The sequence below is a fragment of the Salvelinus fontinalis genome, chromosome 6, assembly GCF_029448725.1.
Source record: "Salvelinus fontinalis isolate EN_2023a chromosome 6, ASM2944872v1, whole genome shotgun sequence".
In the NCBI taxonomy this organism is placed as follows: domain Eukaryota; kingdom Metazoa; phylum Chordata; class Actinopteri; order Salmoniformes; family Salmonidae; genus Salvelinus; species Salvelinus fontinalis.
The window spans coordinates 53005401-53025525 of NC_074670.1; the positions used below are offsets into that span (position 1 = coordinate 53005401).

The 20125-nt window shown below is 41.1% G+C and overlaps 1 protein-coding gene across 1 annotated transcript; it reads right to left on the reverse strand.

The window, feature by feature from the left end:
- Positions 1-2: 2 nt before the first annotated feature.
- Positions 3-19798, reverse strand: p2rx3a (purinergic receptor P2X, ligand-gated ion channel, 3a). Its single transcript, XM_055927062.1, has 12 exons — positions 19492-19798; positions 19175-19310; positions 17882-17953; positions 17528-17597; positions 16803-16893; positions 16565-16642; positions 7051-7192; positions 6638-6774; positions 6361-6454; positions 6212-6277; positions 2113-2190; positions 3-1923 (listed from the first exon to the last, which is right to left on the reverse strand). The coding sequence occupies exons 1-12, from the start codon at positions 19695-19697 to the stop codon at positions 1798-1800; spliced, it is 1296 nt and encodes a 431-aa protein (XP_055783037.1). The 5' UTR covers positions 19698-19798; the 3' UTR covers positions 3-1797.
- Between the last annotated feature and the right edge of the window lie 327 nt (positions 19799-20125).

Below are 20125 nucleotides of genomic sequence, written 5' to 3' on the forward strand. Positions count from 1 at the left end.
TAATAAATCTGCATACACACATGGTCTCTTTTTTGTGTTCTTGAGTAAGGCAGCTCCAAAATGCAGGTGTTTCAGCCTAGCTCAGTGCTTTCTGTGGTGGTGGTGGGGCGAGCCAGCAAAAATAGGAGCATTGCGCCGTGATTGGCTCAGTGTTCTGTCACTCATGGGGACACTACGTCACAGGCCAAGTTTATGTCCTTAGTAAGGGTAGACATCCAAAATGTCAGCCCTTTGGGTCCTGCCATAGAGTTATATGCCCTTCCAAGAAGGCTCAAGGTCATTGGCCACAGATAAAATGACATCAAATCACGTTATATGTACAGTAGCTATGATTAGACTGATCATGTCAACATCTTACTTTCAATGTCTTAGCTAGCATTCATCATCATGAATCAAGTCAGCAATCTACTGGCAAATCCTTTTTAATCCTTGTCATATGAAGAGAAATAATGAAGAGAAATTATAGATAAAACATATCGGTGCTCATCGGCCATTGGACATAAAGATTCAACAATGAGTTGTTTGGAAGGAATCAGTGGCTAACTGCAAGTATTGCAATGCAACCAGTAGCCAGCTATTCAATGGAGTGGCTGTGAGTTCCCACCATAAATCCAAAGAATGCCAGACTTTGATGACAAAGTTTGATGACAAAAACGCTGTGCCACCTTCATGTTTAAGTGAGCACATCACAAGCTAAGGTGAGTCCAAAAATGTCTTGTATGCTGCTGCATAAATTATGTAATATGCAAGGGAGCTATGTATACTATAGCTAAGGAAGTAATACTAAGTGTATGTTGTGTCGTAAGCTGTTAGTAGCCCATGTTCCTCACCCTAATAATTTGATCTATTTTCACCTCTAATTTTGCCTAATGTTACTGTTCTGTCTCGGTGGTGCTGCACATGTAGCCTATAACCTGCTTTGAGAAATGTAATCTAATATTGTAAGAGGTTTCATTGTCTGCTTATATTCCCCCTTCATTTATCCTACAGTTCTGACTTGGTGTACAGGGAAAATTCTGTAAGAGCAGCCCATGTTCTGCATTCTGTCGCTGTACATTTCAAAAGTGCTGAACACATAGTTGTATTGACTACGTCCGTCGCCGCTTGCTCATTAATGTCTTAATCGATATTACGGAATGCCTATTATCTGCTCGTCATTCCCTTATGCCATAGTTTGGACATTTTAATTGTCAGTAGAAACCACATTTGTTTTATCAGCTATGTTTTTTTAAAAGGCAGTAAACAAGGCTGAATTAATTGTTTTGCTGCCAGACAAGGCTCCGCTGATTGCCAGGTGTAGCGGTGGTAAGGATTCACTCCATGGTGCTGGAAAGAAAGCTCTGCTGTTGGGACATCTTTATGTAGGCCCTAACAGTTTGCGGGCACCGCTTGTCGCCGTGATAGTGTAATTAATGTATTGTTAAGTGTTGTGTTGTGTAGTGTCTTTGCTGGCATGCATCTAAAAACAATTTGGGGAGTTTGCCCCACCAAGATTTACATGCTAAAATCGTCACTGCTTCACCCACATGAACATGGAACATATCAACAGCTGCTGATGAACTAAGGAAGTGTGGGAGGATCTTCCTCTCTGCCGTTGGGTTGATGTGGGCTGTCACTCAAAGCTTCTTCTTCTGTATAATGGCGGTCCTCAAACAAAATTTTAAGGTGCACACCGCCACCTACTGTGCTGGAGTGTGCCATCAATCATGGTTTGCCTAATTCTGTACAACTAGGAAATAAAAAAATGAAATACAAATAAATCCCTATTAAATTCTAACAAACCCTGCCTCAAATCACTCAAAGCTGCTGGTCCAGGCAGAGGGAGACAGTTCCCGAGTCGTCTGAAATCTTCTCCTCTGGTTGGATTGAAAGCTGGCTGCAACCTTCTCGAGAGAGTAATATCTGTATCTGTGACTCAGAGACCTAGGGAGAGGAAGAGAGGGAGAGAAGATGGGGTAGAGGAACAGAGGGAGCGGAAGAGAGGGAGAGAAGATGGAGTAGAGAGAAAGAGAGAATAAGACAGATTGCAGATGCTCTTCACCTCTCTCTCCCACACACAAACGATACATAACACAAAACAATATACTTTTATCTGAGTAATTAAAACAGTACCTCCTCAAATTTTTTGGCTTTGTATTGGTCTGCCCCCTTCAGGAAGTTCAGAAGAATGATATCACAGAGGACCGTACCCTGCAGCCAGTCAGAACGAAGAGTTATACAAGTTGACTTAACGAATCGTGAAATACAGTGAGCTCCAAAAATATTGGGACAGTGACACATTTTGTTGTTGTTTTGGCTCTGTACTCCAGCACTTTGAAATGACACAATGAATATGAGGAAAATGGTGCAGCCTGTCAGCTTGAATTTGAGGATATTTTCATCCATACCAAGTGGACCCTTTAAAAATTACAGCACTTTTTGTGTATAGTCCCCCACATTTTATGCAGACCAAAAGTATTAGGCCAAATTCACTTATGTGTATTAAAGTAGTCAATAGTTTAGTATTTGGTCCCATATTCCTAGCACGCAATTAGTACATCAAGATTGTGACTCTACAAACTTGTTGGATGCATTTGTTTTTGTTGTGTTTCAAATTATTTTGTGCCCAATAGAAATTAATGGGAAATAATGTATATAGTCATTTTGGAGTCACTTTTACTGTAAATAAGAATATAATATGTTTCAAAACACATCTACAATAATGTGGATGCTACTATGATTATGGATATTCCTGACTGAATCGTGAATAATGATGAGAGAGAAAGTTACAGATGGGACCAAATACTAAACTTTTGACTACTTTAATACACATAAGCAAATTTGTCCCAATACCTTTGGTACCTTAAAATAGATGTAAAAGAAAGTTGGTTGCTACTTATGTCGCACATGCAGCTAACAAAAATATGTGGAAATGTCTGCTCTATTCAAAATTATAACCAACTAATTGCAGCATTAACACAAAAATTGAAGAGGCAAGTGGAAGGGGGACAAGGTAAGGAACCTACATTAAAGACCTAAAAAATGGTTAAAGAAAATTATGATAAATAAGAAAGTATACTAGTTTAATTTATGTCAGGTTTTGGCCAGGACTGTTCAGGTTTTGGTCACTAGATGTCCCCATTGCACCTTTTTTGTACCTTTTGTTTTTCCTTGCTCTAATTATTGTTTGCACCTGTGTGTCGTTCCCTTGTTAGTATTTAAACCCTGTGTGTTCCTCAGTTCCTTGCTCAGTGTTTGTATGTTAGCACCCAGCCCCAGCCTTGTTCTGAACATATGATTCTCTTATTGGATTTTCCAGAGGTTCTCTGGTTTAGTTCTTGTGTATTTTTGAGTAGTCTTTTGAGGTTTGTTTTTACCACTTTGTGGAGTTTCTTTGTATTTTGGAGGATATCCATTTTGTGCTTCTTGACTTTATGTTTGGACATTGTGGATTTAGATTCTTTGCCTGAAGATTTTGTTCTTTATTTAAACCACCATCTCTAGTACTGCTGTGTCTGCCTCATCTTCTGGGTTCTGACGATTATTAGTGACTGTTTCTCGCACCGGGTCCTGACAATTTAAGGACCAAAAAATGTACAGCTGTGCCATACAGGTTGCAAAATAGTTGGGAAGAGATTTTCGATTAATCGATTCCATGGCACATGGTTTATGTATGAACTGATACACAAAACGACGCCAGATTCAAAACTTTCAATTGAAATTAATAAAAAAAATGATTGAAACCAAAATGATGTTATATCTATGAGGGATACAACCATCCCAGCTCTGCAGATTTTGCTGTGAAGAGACAGAATCACTAGCTCACTTGTTTTGGTACAGCCCATAGTCTTGGTTATGCCCATATTATGTACAGTAGCTTGTTTTTGGTTGCAGGTTCAGGAATGACTTAAGAATTACAACATTTACCTTGAGCTAACTCTGCAAATAGCACTGCTGGGTGATTTCAAAAGTCATAGTCAATTGATCAATAATATAATGCTCTTAGCAAAACATTTTGTCTTTAATTTACAATCGGTAGAAACTATGAGAATAGAAAGGTTCAGACACTTTTGTGAAACATTACAGCATAGTTTAAAAATATATGGCAGCTAGAAATCAAAACTGGATGGTCTTCAGAGATAGATGGGAGGGGTTGAGGGTACTGTAGCTGAAGGATGGGCAAGCCGATAAACACCATCCTAACCGGGAAGCACGGGGGTGTCAGCATCATGTTGTGTGGGTGCTTTGCTGCAGGAGGGACTGGTGCACTTCACAAAATAGATAGCATCATGGAAGGAAAATTATGTGGATATGTTGAAGCAACATCTCAAGATATCATTCAGGAAGTTAAAGCTTGGTCGCAAATGGGTCTTCCAAATGGACAATGGCCCCAAGCATACTTCCAAAGTTGTGGCAAAATGGCTTAAGGACAACTAAATCAAGGTATTGGAGTGGCCATCACAAAGCCCTGACCTCAACCCTATAGAAAATTTGTGGGCAGAACTGAAAAAGCATGTGCGAGCAAAGAGGCCTACAAACCTGACTCAATAACACTAGCTCTGTCAGGAGGAATGGGCCAAAATTCACCCAACTTATTGTGGGAAGCTTGTGGAAGGCTACACAAAACATTTGACCCAAGCTAAACAATTTAAAGTCAATGCTACCAAATACTAATTGAGTGTATGTAAACTTCTGACCCACTGGGAATGTGATGAAAAAAATAAAAGCTGAAATAAATCACTCTCTACTATTATTCTGACATTTCACCTTCTTAAAATAAAGTGGTGTTCCTAACTGACCTAATATAGAGAATTTTTACTAGGATTAAATGTCAGGAATTGTGAAAAACTGAGTTTAAATGTATTTGGCTAAGGCGTATGTAAACTTCCGACTTCAACTGTATAAGCTGGAAGTAGAAGCCTAAGTATTGCTGTCCATTAGTTTACTCAAATTAGAGGGGTGGGGGTGGGGTGGGGTTAGGGGGAAATAATAAAGAAGGAAAATCAAAAATAATCAACCTAAAATGACATACCCAAATCTAATTGCCTGTAGCTCAGGACCTGAAGCAAGGATATGCATATTCTTAATATCATTTGAAAGGAAACACTTTGATGTTTGTGGAAATGTGAAATGAATGTAGGATAATATAACACATTAGATCTGGTAAAAGATAATACATAGTAAAAACATGCGTTTTTTGTTTTGTTTTTTTCCCCATTATCTTTGAAATGCAAGAGAAAGGTCACAATGTATTGTTCCAGGTTAGGCGCAATTTCGATTTTGGCCACTAGATGCAACATTTTAGACTGATTCAATGAACCATTGTATTTCTGTTCAAAATGTTGTATCAAGACTGCCCAAATATGCACTCTCCTCAAACAATAGCATGGTATTCTTTCACTGTAATTGCTACTGTAAATTGGACAGTGCCGTGAGATTAACAAGAATTTAAGCTTTCTGCCCATATCAGATATGTCTATGTCCTGGGAAATGTTCTTGTTACTTACAACCTCATCCTAATCACATTAGCCTACGTTAGCTCAACCGTCCCATGGGGGGGGACACCGATCCCGTAGGTTAAAATCAATTTTCGGTGGCCTCCCGAGTGTTGCAGCGTTTTAAGGCGTCTCTACAGACCTGGGTTCGATCCCAGGCTGTGTCACAGCTGGCCGTGACTGGGAGACCCATGAGGTAGCGCACAATTGGCCCAGCGTCGTCCGGGTTAGGAGAGGGTTTGGCAGGCCGAGATTTCCTTGTCCCATCACGCTCTAGCGACTCCTGTGGCGGGCCGGGGTGCATGCATGCTGACACGTAGCCAGGTGTACTGTGTTTCCCCCGACACATTGGTGCGGCTGGCTTCCACGTTAAGCGGGCATTGTGTCAAGAAGCAGTGCGGCTTGGCTGGGTCATGTTTTGGATGACGCACGGCTCTCGACATTCGCCACTCCCGAGTCCATGTGGAGTTGCAGTGATGGAACAAGACTGTAACTACCAATTGTATACCAGGAAATTGTGGAGAAAAAAGTGGTTAAAAACTATTCACTTTAAGATCATAGTCATTGTATAATTTCAAGTCCAAAGTGCTGCTGCATTACAGAGCCAAAATAACAAAACATTTGACACTGCCCCAATACTTTTGGAGCTTACTGTATTTGCTTTTAATGGTGGTAACACTCAAAACGTATTGCATGGCCTCCTTTTAAAACATATGGTCTGAGTACAGAAGCCTTACCAGTCCCACAGAGGTAAAGGCTGCCACTACGTTGATCAGAGTAGGAACTGTGTTGAACTTCCCTGCCTGAAAGAACAGAGACAGATTAATCCCATATGATACACAGATAACAGGTACAAAAGAACACACACACCCTAATCCACACTCACGAGGCCAGTGACCAGGATGTCAAAGCGGATGGCGTAGGCCTTGTGGAGAGTGCGGAACTCCGTCCCGTTCTCATTTTTGTAATATTTGGCAAATCTGTGGAGGGAGACAGAGGAGGAGACAGTGTCAATGAACACAGCTTTATAACGAGGAAGAGGGGGTAAGGAAAATGGAGAGGAGAAAAAGGTGGTGGAAAATGACCTGACAGAAGAAAGGGAGAAGGAGGAAGAAAGCGGGGGATTCCCTTGAATGACACTAAACTGAAAAGGGTTTCAGTACCTGAAGTTGTATCCCTTATAGATGCCGTTCTTCTGAAACACAGCATCAAGTCGCGTAAAGGAGTAGTGGGGTTCACATCTCTCTTCTGACTCATCCAGATTACACTGCCATTCAATGTTGATCGCAATCTCTCCACCCTGGTAGAGGGAGATAGATGGAGGGAAGAGAAGGGGAGATAAGTGAGGAGAGGGAAGAGAAAATGTAGGGAGAAGCATGTGGGACTGGAGATATATAAAATGGAGAGGGGGGAGTGAGGAAGAGAGGTTAAGAAAGCAGAATGAGAGAGAGAGAGAGAGAGAGAGAGAAAGAGAACGAGAGAGATAGATAGATAGAGGGAGAGTAGAGGAAAGAAAGATGGAGACTCTCAGGGGAGAGAGATGGAGAGGTGGAAGACAGGAGGAGATAGGTCTCACTGTCTGAGCGATGGTGGAGAAGTTCTGTCCTGTGTAGCGCAGCACTTCTCCCACCTTGAAGATGGGACAGTGGAGGTTGTGCTCCGGGTCATACGTACAGCTCCTGATATAAGTCGCATTCAGGGATGATGGGAAGTTCCCTCTGTGGGAGAGAGAGGGAAGGTAAAAACGTGAGCGATAGGGCCAAATCCCCTTCAGCAGAAAAGAGAGGACAACGAGTTGACAGGAAAGCACTAAAATGTGCAAATGTGCTGAGGGAACGGGTCAGGGCACTAAGAGATGACCTCATCATGGAGGAGATGACAGCCAAGGCTTGTATTGAAATCAAATGTTATTAAATTAATGACACAGACAACTCAAGGTTAAAACACATCCAATACTTACACTGAGTGTACTAAATGGCTCTTTCCATGACATATACTGACCAGGTGAATCTAGGTGAAGGCTATGGTCCCTTATTGATGTCACCTGTTAAATCCACTTCAATCAGTGTAGATGAAGGGGTGCAGACAGGTTAAATAATGTTTTTTAGGCCTTGAGACAATTGAGACGTGGATTGAGGATGACTGGGCAAGACAAAGATTTAAGCACCTTTGAACGGGGTATGGTATTAAGTGCCAGGCGCACCGAGTTGAGTGTGTCAAGAACTGCAACCCCGCTGGGCTTTTCACGCTCAACAGTTACCTGTGTGTATCAAGAATGGTCCACCACCCAAAGGACATCCAGCCAACTTGACACAACTGTGGGAAGCATTGGAGTCAACATGGTCCAGCATTCCTTTGGAAAGCTTTGGACACCTTGTAGTCCATGCCCCGACGAATTGAGTCTGTTCTGAGGGCAACTCAATAAAACATGTTCTTAATGTTTTGTACACTAAATGTACATAATAATATACTAATATGACATGTAACATCGATGAAATAAGTGAATAATGTAACAATGAAACAATGACAAAATCGAAAGAAAAATAATAATGATAGCCTGATTTAAATATTAATTAAGAATGATTCCATATAATATCTATTGTTTAAAGAAAACTCATTCTATAAATATAGATGAGGTTGGGTGGAAAAAGGACTGGGAGGGAGAAATATATTTTTGTCATGGGCAAAGAAACTCAAAAGGGGTGACTATACTAATTAATACACATTTTGATCTGATTGTGCAAACTGTGCAAACAGATCAACCAGGAAGATGGATTATATTAAATATGCTATTGGACCAAAAACAGATCTGGCTAATGTATCTATATGGGCCACATAATGATCCATACTTTTTTCGAAAATATATATAATAATCTATTGAGCTCACAAGCAATGAAAGAATCTCTTATTATGGTGGGAGAATATAATACGATTTTAGGTACCTCAATGGATCTTAAAGGACACACTACAAACTATCACCCTCAAGCACTTATTAAGGAGATCACAAAGATCATGGATACATTAGAACTTGTGGATATATGGAGGTTGAAAAACACTGACCTAGTGAGATATACATGGAGGAGGCTTAATCAAGCTAGCCGTCTTGTTTACTTCCTAGTCTCATTCTTGCTGGCATCAAAAGTACAAAAAGTATTAATGGGAGACCGAATGCGATCGGACCACCATCTAATTGGCCTCCATATAACTCTGACAGCATTTCCACGTGGACGGGGATATTGGAAATTTAATCAAAGCCTATTGGGTGACAATTTGTTCTTAACTAAGACTAAATAATTCATAATTAACTTTATTTGTACAACATAGGTACAGCAGATCCCCGTATTGTATAGGACACTTTCAAATGTACTTTTAGAGGCCATTCAATACAACACTCATCATTAAAACTAAAGCAGTTTAGGTCAAAAGAGATGAGACTAATAAAGGAAATAGCGGAAGTAACAGCGCAGGTAGATGGTAACGGAAACTGTACTATAGAGGCACAAAACAGGTTAGAGGAAAAACAAAAGAAACGATCAAGTGTAATGTATTACAAAAATAATGCGAATTGGATGGAAAATGGTGAAAAATACATAGAAATTCGACTAAAAAGGATGTACAGAAACTCGTTACAAATGGAGTTATCCATGATTCACCAAATTATATTTTGAAAAAGGAAGCAAAATATTTTAAGCATATGTTTTCTGTTCAGTCTCGTCCATTTCCACTGAATGGTGTTAACTGTAAGGATTTCTTTCCTAATAATAATGTAAAATTAACAAATTTACACAAAGACCTGTGTGAAGGCCAATTTACAGAAGAGGAACTTTTTGAGGCAATAAAATCTTTTCAGTGTGGAAAAACACCAGGGCTTGACGGTATACCAGAAGAGGTCTATCATACCTTTTTTGGTATACCCAAAGATCCATTATTAGCATGTTTTAATTACTCTTATTCCAAAGAATCCCAAACCTGTGGCCTTAAAGAGCAGCTGAAGACCACATGCGATCATTATGCAAAATCAATTGAGGATGCTGAATTCACTGTTTTTATTCAGCAGTCGTCAAATGAACATGGGAAAGAGTGACTTTTCCTCCATAATGAGTGTACTTGACAGCTGCCCTGATGATATTTTCTCTAATATAAACTCTCTGTTAAGGATCATTGTCACACTTCCAATGACATCATGCAGTGTGGAGAGACTTTTCTCAACAACAACTAGGATAAAAAATCATCTTCGCACATCAATGACAAGCGCCCGGCTGAACCACTTCAGTTTGCTGTCTTTTGAGCGCGAACTGACAGATACATTGGATTATGATGAAATCATCCGTCTGCGCCTTGTGATGTCGGTCACGCCTTATGATACGTCTTCTAAAGGTAAGGTACCATTTTATAGTACTACTGCCCGCCGTGGTATAAATTGTAACATCAAATATAGGCTTGCTTGCCCATCGAGATTAAAGTGCATCTGAAGATAAGTTTTATGTTGTTGGCAAGTTGACAACTGATCTGAAGTTACTGTCTTATTTTAATATGATGGGACAGGTAATTATTTGTATATGTAACGAGGTTGCTCCGAGTACTATGCACTAGTATAAAACGATTGTATTCTTAAATAATATACGGTGAGCGTTGCAAAATAAATTAAATAAATAAGTAGAAAAAAATGCCTATCTACATTTTTCTAGGCCTATCCCCTCAAAATTCTGGCTACACCCCTGAGTCAAACAAGGAAATGGTTCCAATCGTTTTTCCACCATTCATTTTTCCCATAGGGGATTTTAGAAACACTTACACTAAGGGCTGTGTTTCGTGTAGACTGACCCTGGTGTGATGTTTTGATAACGTGTAAATCTCTCTCGAACAAGGTTACTTTTTATTAATATTCGCCTGTATTTACCCCCTAATATTAAATGCCAAATAGCTGCTAATGAGGCTATAATAAAGAACTACAAATGCCATGATGATCTGGATGAGACTGAGGAATCGAGGCAAAGGTAAGAATCTCTGGACTAACTATCTAAATTTAGTAATGAATACATTTCTTTATATTGAAAATTCTGTGAACTGTCTTGTGCAAGTTTGAAATCGACGCAATACCTGTTAACAAAGGTGTCAGCTAGAGATGATGTGCAGGAGCTTGCAGGGATTTGTCTTGCATGATGTCTACTGATGCTAATTACTGTTTTTGAATCTGAGAGCAAATCGAGCCAAATATATTGAAAAAAGTCACCTTGTCCTGGAGATATTTACACAGTTTTTAAAACGTCATGCCAGAGTAAGCCTACATGAAACACAGCCATTATTTTAAGTGTTTTTCCTATTTCCTTTTCCTATTTTCCCTATGGGAAAAATGAATGTTGGAAAAACGATTGGAACCATTTCCCTGTTTGACCGCTAGGTTTTATGGGTATCATGACACTTCCAATGTGGGGCTCTATTGGACTAACATGCCCTGATGAGGGCCTTCATCAGAATCACCCCCAAGCGCAAGGCCACATTTGGTGTTTTATGACTACCGGCAAGCCATCAAAAATGTAACCTCCGCAATTCTCGAGCTTGGACGCTGCCATTGGATGTGACGCAACACGGGCAGTATAGCAGCTTTCATTGATTTCAAAGGAAGCATTCCCTCAATTGCTGATGTCTGACAGCAAAGCCACACCCGATGGTGTAGTATAACAGGGCCGTTAATGTGCTGTCTTCAGAGGAGGAAGGTGGGAGGAGCTATAGGAGGATGGGCTCATTGTAATGGCTGCAATGGCATGAATGGAAAGATATCAAACACATATGGAAACCACATGTTTGACTCCGTTCAATTTAACCCATTCCAGCCATTACAATGAGCCCATCCTCCTATAGCTCCTCCCACCAGCCTCCTCAGGGTAGGTTTAACAGAGCAAATTAAATGTAACCATACTTCATTACATATGTCATCAATGATACTATTTAGGTCTATATAGCATTTGCAAAGTCATCAACAGCTATTGTTTCAATTCAACCCAGAATTGAACTATACTGAACAAAAATAAAATGCAACATGCAACAATTTTACGTTCATGTATGGCCCCGTAGAGCATGGTGCTTGCAACGCCAGCGTTGTGGGTTCGATTCCCACAGGGGACCAGTACAAATGAAAACGTATGCACTCACTACTGTAAGTCACTCTGGATAAGAGGGTCTAAGAGTGTCTGATAAGAGGGTCTAAGAGTGTCTGATAAGAGGGTCTAAGAGTGCCTGATAAGAGTGCCTGATAAGAGTGCCTGATAAGAGTGCCTGATAAGAGTGCCTGATAAGAGTGTCTAAGAAATAAGCTTTTAGCGCGTTTGGAACATTTCTGGGATCTTTTATTTCAGCTCATGAAACATGGGACCAACACTTTACATGTTGCGTTTATATTTTTGTTCAGTATAAAAATAGACAGTACACGTAGGCCTAGGGTTTTAAGCTCTGGTTGATTTTAAATGTAATGACATTTAGTGACATTGAATTGTGTTTGGTTGTCAACATAACCAAATAACAACATTTGAAGGAGATGTGTCTTCTGCTTGGATAGTTCCATCTCTGCCACTGATTTTAGTCTGGCTTTAAATCCAGTTGTTCAACAAATGAATAATTGATATGTTGGATCCACTTCTCCATCTCAACCAAAAATCTAAGTTAAAGAATAAGACCTTCTTTAGTCTTCTTTAACTGAGATTGTTGGCTGAGATGGAGACGCATAGCCAACATATCAATTATTAACCTATGGACAAACTGGAACAGTAAATAGCCCATTAACTAGTTGACAAGCTAACAAATTATATGTTGCATTCACATCTCCAACTCAACCAAAAAATGTTGTTAAAGAATGTGATTAAACCAGGTGCTCAGATGGAACCATCCAAGCAGTAGATACAGTGCATTCAGAAAGTAATCAGACCACTTGACTTTTTCCACAATTTGTTACGTTACAGCCTTATTCTAAAATGTATTAAATAAATGGACCAATCTACACACAATACCCCATAACGACAAAGCGAAAACAGGTTTAGAAATTTTTGCAAATGTAATAAAAATAAAAACTGAAATACCTTATTTACATAAGTATTCAGACCCTTTGCTATGAGACTTGAAATTGAGCTCAGGTGCATCCTATTTCCATTGATCATCCGTGAGATGTTTCTACAACTTTATTGAAGTCCACCTGTGGTGAATTCAATTGATTGGACATGATTTGGAAAGGCACACACCTGTCTATATAAGGTCCCACAGTTGACAGTTCATGTTAGAGCAAAAACCAAGCCATGAGATTGACGGAATTGTCCGTAGAGCTCCGAGACAGGAATGTGTCGAGGCACAGATCTGGGGAAGGTTACCAAAAATATTCTGCAGAATTAAAGGTCCCCAAGAACACAGTGGCATCCATAATTCTTAAATGGAAGAAGAGCTTGCCCCCCAGCCAAACTGAGCAATCGGAGGCGAAGGGCCTTGGTCAGGGAGGTGACCAAGAACCCGATGGTCACTCTGACAGAGCTCCAGAGTTCCTCTGTGGAGATGGGAGAACCTTCCAGAAGGACAACCATCTCTGCAGCACTCCACCAATTAGGCCGTTATGGTAGTGGCCAGTAAGAAGCCACTCCTCAGTAAAAGGCACATGACAGCCTGCTTGGAGTTTGCCAGGAGGCACCTATAGGACTCTCAGACCATGAGAAACAAGATTCTCTGGTCTGATGATACCAAGATTGAACTCTTTGGCCTAAATGCCAAGCATCACATCTGGAGGAAACCTGGCACCATCCCTACGGTGAAGCATGGTAGTGGAAGCATCCTGCATTGGGGATGTTTTTCAGCGGCAGGGACTGGGAGACTACTCAGGATCGAGGGAAAGATTAATGGAGCAAAGTACAGAGAGATCCTTGATGAAAACCTGCTCGAGAGCCCTCAGAACCTCAGGCTGGGGCGAAGGTTCACCTTCCTACAGGACAATGGGAGAAACTCCCCAAATAGAGGTGAGCCAAGCTTGTAACTTCATACCCAAGAAGACTTGAGGCTGTAATCGCTGCCAAAGGTGTGTCACGTTCCTGACCTGTTTTCCGTTGTTTTTTGTATTTGTTTAGTATGGTCAGGGCGTGAGCTGGGTGGGTAGTCTATGTTATGTGTTTCTATGTTGGGTTCAATGTGTTGCCTGATATGGTTCTCAATTAGGGGCAGGTGTTTGACGTTTCCTCTGATTGAGAACCATATTAAGGTAGGCTGTTCTCACTGTTTGGTTGTGGGTGATTGTCTTCCGTGTCAGTGTTTGTTACCACACGGGACTGTATCGTTTGTGCTAGTCTGTACCTGTTCGTGCGTTCTTCGTGTTTTTGTAAGTTCTTATGTTCAGGTCGGTCTACATCGTTTGTTATTTTGTAATCTATTCAAGTGTTCTTCGTGTTTCGTCTTGCTTTAATAAATCTTCATGTATTCATCAACCGCTGCGTTTTGTTCCGATCCCTACTCGGACCTCTTCAGACGAAGAGGAGGAAATCAGCCGTTACAGAATCACCCACCAACCCAGGACCAAGCGGCGTGGGAGAAAGCAGCAGCAGCGATCGCAGGATTCCTGGACATGGGAGGAAATATTGGACGGTAAAGGTCCATGGGCACAACCTGGAGAATATCGCCGCCCTCGTGAAGAGCTGGTGGCAGCTAAAGCCGAGAGGCGGTGGTATGAGGAGGCAGCACGGAAGCGAGGCTGGAAGCCTGTGAGTCAAGCCCAAAAATGTATTGGGGGGGCTTCGTTTGTGCTAGTCTGTACCTGTTCGTGCGTTCTTCGTGTTTATGTAAGTTCTTATGTTCAGGTCGGTCTACGTCGTTTGTTATTTTGTAATCTATTCAAGTGTTCTTCGTGTTTCGTCTTGCTTTAATAAATCTTCATGTATTCATCAACCGCTGCGTTTTGGTCCGATCCCTACTCCTCCTCTTCAGACGAAGAGGAGGAAATCAGCCGTTACAAGATGCTTCAAAGTACTGAGGAAAGGGCTTGAATACTTATGTAAATGTGGTATTTCAGTTGTAAATGTTTTATACATTTACAAAAATAAAAATAAACTTTATATCTTAAAGTTAACGCTCTTACAAATGAACGGAACATTCAACCTTAAAATGAGTAACACATTCATGGCCACATGTTGAGCTTTCTGTAACTATAAAATGTCTTATGTAATCATATAAAGCGTGCATGTTATAGAATGCATAGGTCATCGCAGGTCTGTGGAGATCTTCACAATTGCTGTAATTCACGCCCTGATCTGTTTCACCTGTCTTTGTGATTGTCTCCACCCACCTCCAGGTGTCACCTGTTTTCCTCAGTAGTCCCTGGGTACTTATTCCTGTGTTCCCTGCTTGCCTGTTGCCAGTTCATCTTGATTGTCAAGTCAACGAGCGTGTTTTTTCCCATTCTCCTGCTTTTTCCTTCTCTCTGTTTTGCTATTCCTCACGGTTGTGACCCTTGCCTGTCTGGACTCTGAACCCGCCTGCCTGATCATTCTGTCTGCCCTGACCTCGAGCCTGCCTGCCACTCTGTACCACCTGGACTCTGACCTGGTTTTGACCTTTTGCCTGTCCATGACCATTCTCTTGCCTACCCCTTGGATTATAATAAATATCAGAGACTCAAACCATCTGTCTCCCGTGTCTGCATCTGGGTCTCGCCTTGTGCTCTTAAAATAATAATCTGTGCATAATCTCAAATGGTATTGTTCATTTGCTCCATGTATTTTTGATGTAATCTCAACCGCAATCCAGGTCATTTCGTTCTGGTATTAGATGAAGCACAGTGATTGTATAAATAAACAATATCTGACATTGTATTCCCATTTGAACTTTGCTGTGCTTATAAATGGTTGAACGTGCACTGATAGGACATTTATATGACAACTAAACCAAAAATCCGACATTGTTTTTCCATTGGAATTTGGTTGTGCTTTTAGATGGTTGAAAGCACACTGGAAATTCAACTAACTTTTGGCTGTCTTTTTGAGTGGGTGAATATGGTTGTAATCTCATTGATCAACGTCTCAACCAAATATTACCCAATTATAAACGTTGAAATAAACGTTGATGTGGTGTGCCCAGTGGGTTGTGGATAATATGGTGTTGGCTACAAACATGTGTCAACTGTGTTTTTTCTCTTCTTGAACGCATTTGTGTTATGTTGTGGTTTGTGGAGATTTTGTTTTTGAATTTGTGCTTTGGTGGGAGGCGTTGGTGATAAATGAATTCACTTTGCTAGATTTAGTTGGGTGGCACCGGCCCGATTCTCCATGGAGAGCGCTCAGCTCTGTTTTGTAAGGGATGTGCTCATGATTTATGCCCTTATCTACTCAGTTGAGGGGGGATGGATTCAGACACATGCTCTGCTGTGCAATAGACAGTTTCGTTTGAGTTGGTTCTCTCTCCCTCCTCTTCCTGTCCCTCTTCCCCTTAAGGTGAATAGTGCTCGCAATAGTCTTCTATTTTCAATTCACAATTCTAAACTTGGCGAAAAGGGACCAATATCATCTAAGGAACATGTCACTCTCTCTCCCTCGGCTCACAGGCCTGCTCCGGCCCACGTCAAACACGTATACATACTGCTTATGAGCCCACTAGCAAGCAACACAGGTCGCGGCCCCATCGGTGCTGGATCGAGGTGAGCGGTTTTCTCCAAGATGTCTCGCATAGCTGTTTATGTTCATGAAACCGTCTTTTCCCCCTTCAGTTTTTATGAGGCACAATCTTGTGTTAACCTCATTTTGTTACAACACCCCTCTTGTTTTCTCTCTCTCTCTCACACACGCACACCTGTTGTAATTATGTAGTACAAATAAATATGTGTGCTGTACACAACAGACTTAGTTTTGCAAACAGCCATGAGTTAAATTAACTGAGGCTGCAGTGATACTGTTAACCAATCTTGTCCTATGCTCTGGGTACTCATCACATTAGGAATTTAGATTTTATTGTTAGTCTCACTACTCAAAACAACTTCCCGCGGATATGGGTGAGACCTCCTGAAAGTACTCAAGCACAACTTCATAAAGGTCTGCCCATTACAGCCCCAGAAATGGGAGGTGTGTGGGACTCACCTGGTAACATTGAACATAGGGAAGCGGATACTATTCTTGATGAAGATGGTGAAGTTTTCCACTTCCATCATTGGTTGCCTGAGAACGGGGGAGGGAGATATATATATATATATATATATATATATATATATATATATATATATATATATATATATATATATATATATATACAGTACCAGTCAAAGATTTGGACACATACTCATTCAAGGGTTTTTCTATAATGAGATAAAGGTTTTACATGTTGACTTTGTCGTCCTCTGCAAGGCACCAACCCTCCATCTCACAGCGTCGTCCTTTAGAGGAGTTCACACAGGCACCAGTTATTATTCCTGGGGGAAGATAGAGAGTGAGTAAGGGAGGGAGAGAAGAAGAGAGAGAAGGAGAGAAAAAGAGACAGAGAAATAGTGTCAGGCGTGCGCGTACTTGTGGTGAAGTCAGGTGCAGGAGAGCAGAGAACTGTGAACAGGCGCACACTTTACTACGGCAGGAGAGATAAACAGATGGACGCAGCTGCGTCAAAAACCTCCTCCAGCCAACAAGGCAAAGTGTATAGCGCGCACAAATGTCACACAGCATAAATGTATAGCAATACAAATAAGCTTTGTGAAAACACACGGATAATAACAAACGCTTAGCCTAGTGCGTACAACACGTAACACACAAAATAATTACACACAAAGACATGAGGGGGAACAGAGGAATAAATACATGTAGTGTGATTGGGGAATGTAAACCAGGTGTGAATGGAACAAGACAAAACCAATGGCTAATTGAAGAATGGAGCGGAGATGGCTAGAAAGCCGGTGACGTCGACCGCTGAACCCCACCCGAACAAGGAGAGGGGCCGACTTCGGCGGATGTGGTGACAAAGAGAGTGAGCAAGAGAGAGAGAGAGGAGAAAGAAACAATGGAGTCCCAGCACGGGAATGATGGAGAATAGAAGAAGAGAAGAGAGGGACTCACCGTTTCCAGTGGAGCTCCCCAAATACTTGTCGCACTCTTCATCCGTGTCACACTTGTACTTGCTTTCACTCTGAACACAGACAGTAATGGTAATGGCCGGGACTTCATAGAGTAGAGTACACTGTATTGTTATAAACATGGCATAGGTGCAGTGTTTCCCAACTCCGGTCCTCGAGTACCCCCAACAGCACACCTTTTTGTTGTAGCCCCAGACAAAAACACCTGATTCAACGTGTCAAGGGCTTGATGATGAGTTGACAAGTAGAATCAGGTATGCTTGTCCGTGGCTAAAACAAAAACCACTGGTATAGAGTGCTGGAGCAGGTAGGTACATGTATACTGGACTGGACTCACCTCCGGGCAGAATCCTTGGAACTGGTTCTCTGTGATGATGAGCTTGGTGATGATGCAGAACACTGCGGCACCCTGTCAGATCATATTCAAAACCAACAGTTTAGCCTAAACATCGTCAAGGCAACATATCAGGCCTACTGCTAAAATCATCTCAAAGCCTCAACCAATGCATGAGTTTGTAATTGTTCAACCGGTTTGTTGGGCTAATGCTAAATCGACGTAGTAGCTATACATCACGAGCCACTTCTTCCACCCAACCAAAGGACTTTTCCATCATCACCTCACACAAAACATTTCCCTTTAAGTGTTTAAAATGACCACCACTAAGTGCTCAATCACTTTATATCAAGTATCAAAAGACTGTTCGGGTATGTTTCAACTGAGTGAACTCCGCCTACATATTGCGATCATTTAATCTAAAGTTGAATCAATATTTTGTATATTCCACAGTATACACAGTTACACTCCCCTACTTATTTACTTGGACAGTGAAGCAAAAACTTTTAATTCGGCTTTATACTCTAGAATTTTTGTTTTGGGATCAAAGGTTTTATATGAGGCAACAGTTCAGAATGACACTTTTTACTTGAGGTTATTTTCATTTAATTTAGAAATGAAAGCATTTTGTTTATCTAGTCCCCCCATTTGAAGGTATGATAAGTATTTGGAAAAATTCACTTATAATGCATTAAAGGGATACTTCACCCAAATAACAAAATGACTATGGTTTCCTTACCCCGTAAGCAGTCTATGGACAAGACATGACAGCAATTCATGCTTTGGTTTAGTTTTCTTGGCACTCTTTCCACATGCTAACGTTTTAGCATTTGTGGCACAAATACAATTCAAGTCATGGGACCAATATTAAAAAATGTTGTGCATTATTTACCATTAATTTCTATTGAACACAATATAATCCAAAAACGTTTGACTACTTTAATACACTATAAGTGAACTTGTCCAAATGCTTATGACAGCTTCAAATGGGGGGACTAGATACATAAAGTGCTTTCATTTCTAAACAGTAGAACAGATATGTATGGAAACACCCTCAAATAAAAGATGACATTCTGTACTACCGCCTCATATAAAACAGTTTATCTCAAATCCAAAATGAGTATCGAGACAAATATATTTTTTTTGCTTTACTGTCCAAATAAATACGGAGGGGAGTGTATAATATACAGGTTGTGTACAGTAACTAAGTATGGTTGCGCTGCAGTATAACTTTGGTGTTGTCTCAGATTAGGGTCAAGGGTTAGTGGTCACGGTCAGGGTCAGGTTGTCACAGACCTGTGTAGGGGCGACATAGTCCGCCACATCCATCACACGATTGTTATGGTAACCGAAGCCCTTCACCTTGGTCATGACAGAAGACTCGATGCCCGAGTCTCTCACCTGGTACGCCTTTTCGTGTATAAAGACCCAACTAAACGACAACAGAAAGAGAGATAGATGGAGGTGAAGATTGTAGAAAGAAGGGGGGGGGGGGTAATGAAGGAGGATTATTAACAAGAGTTCTAGAATGTTGGAGAGAGGAAAGGAGACGAAGAAGAGAGGTCAACATTATCACACACACACACACAGAGGCAAAAACAGGTTGTACAGACCATAGGAAGTAGATGATGATGAGTAGTTGTACGACGCGGTTGATGATTCCAACAGACCTGCTCTTCACCACAACCGACTTGGTCGTCTCGTAGGTGAAGAAATCCGTAATAAAGGCCCATATCTTAGGCATCCTGAGAGCTGGGTTGTGTGTATGTGTGCATGTGTCTATATTAGAGACAGCTACAGCGATAAGTGTATTTTGCATTAGTTTCTTTAGAAGTATGCGAGTGAGAGCCTTTAGTTACCACATAATGCTGCTGATAAGACTTTTCGCATAAATTCCCTGTGTCCTCTCTTCGTTTCACCCTATCTGTGCCTCTATCTCTGTAATGATTTAGTACATTCCATAGGTCACTCTGTCCCCCTCCCTCCCTGCCTCTCTCTCTTTTTCTCACACATTGGGTAATGGTCATATTGGACCTCCCCCTTTCGCTGAACAAAGAGAAAAAAGGAAAACAACTCTTTGGCTTTCTATCTCTGTTCCTCCATCACGTACTCCCCCTCTCCTCATCATAACACTTCTCTGCTCTGACTCCTGAACAAACAAAAGTCTCACTACATGTGAACACAAAACACCTTTAAATCCAATTTAACCCAACAACAGAACAACATGTGGACAGTACTCTGCAGAAC

Bases quoted from the DNA above. Each gene is read 5' to 3' on its own strand.
- p2rx3a (XM_055927062.1), bottom strand. From the start codon at position 19,697: ATGCAAAATACACTTATCGCTGTAGCTGTCTCTAATATAGACACATGC. The intron at 17,598-17,881 runs GTGAGTCCAGTC...GTCTGTGTTCAG, and splicing joins TCCAAGGATTCTGCCCGGAG to AGTGAAAGCAAGTACAAGTG. The intron at 2,191-6,211 runs GTAAGGCTTCTG...GACTGGCTGCAG, and splicing joins CCTTTACCTCTGTGGGACTG to GGTACGGTCCTCTGTGATAT.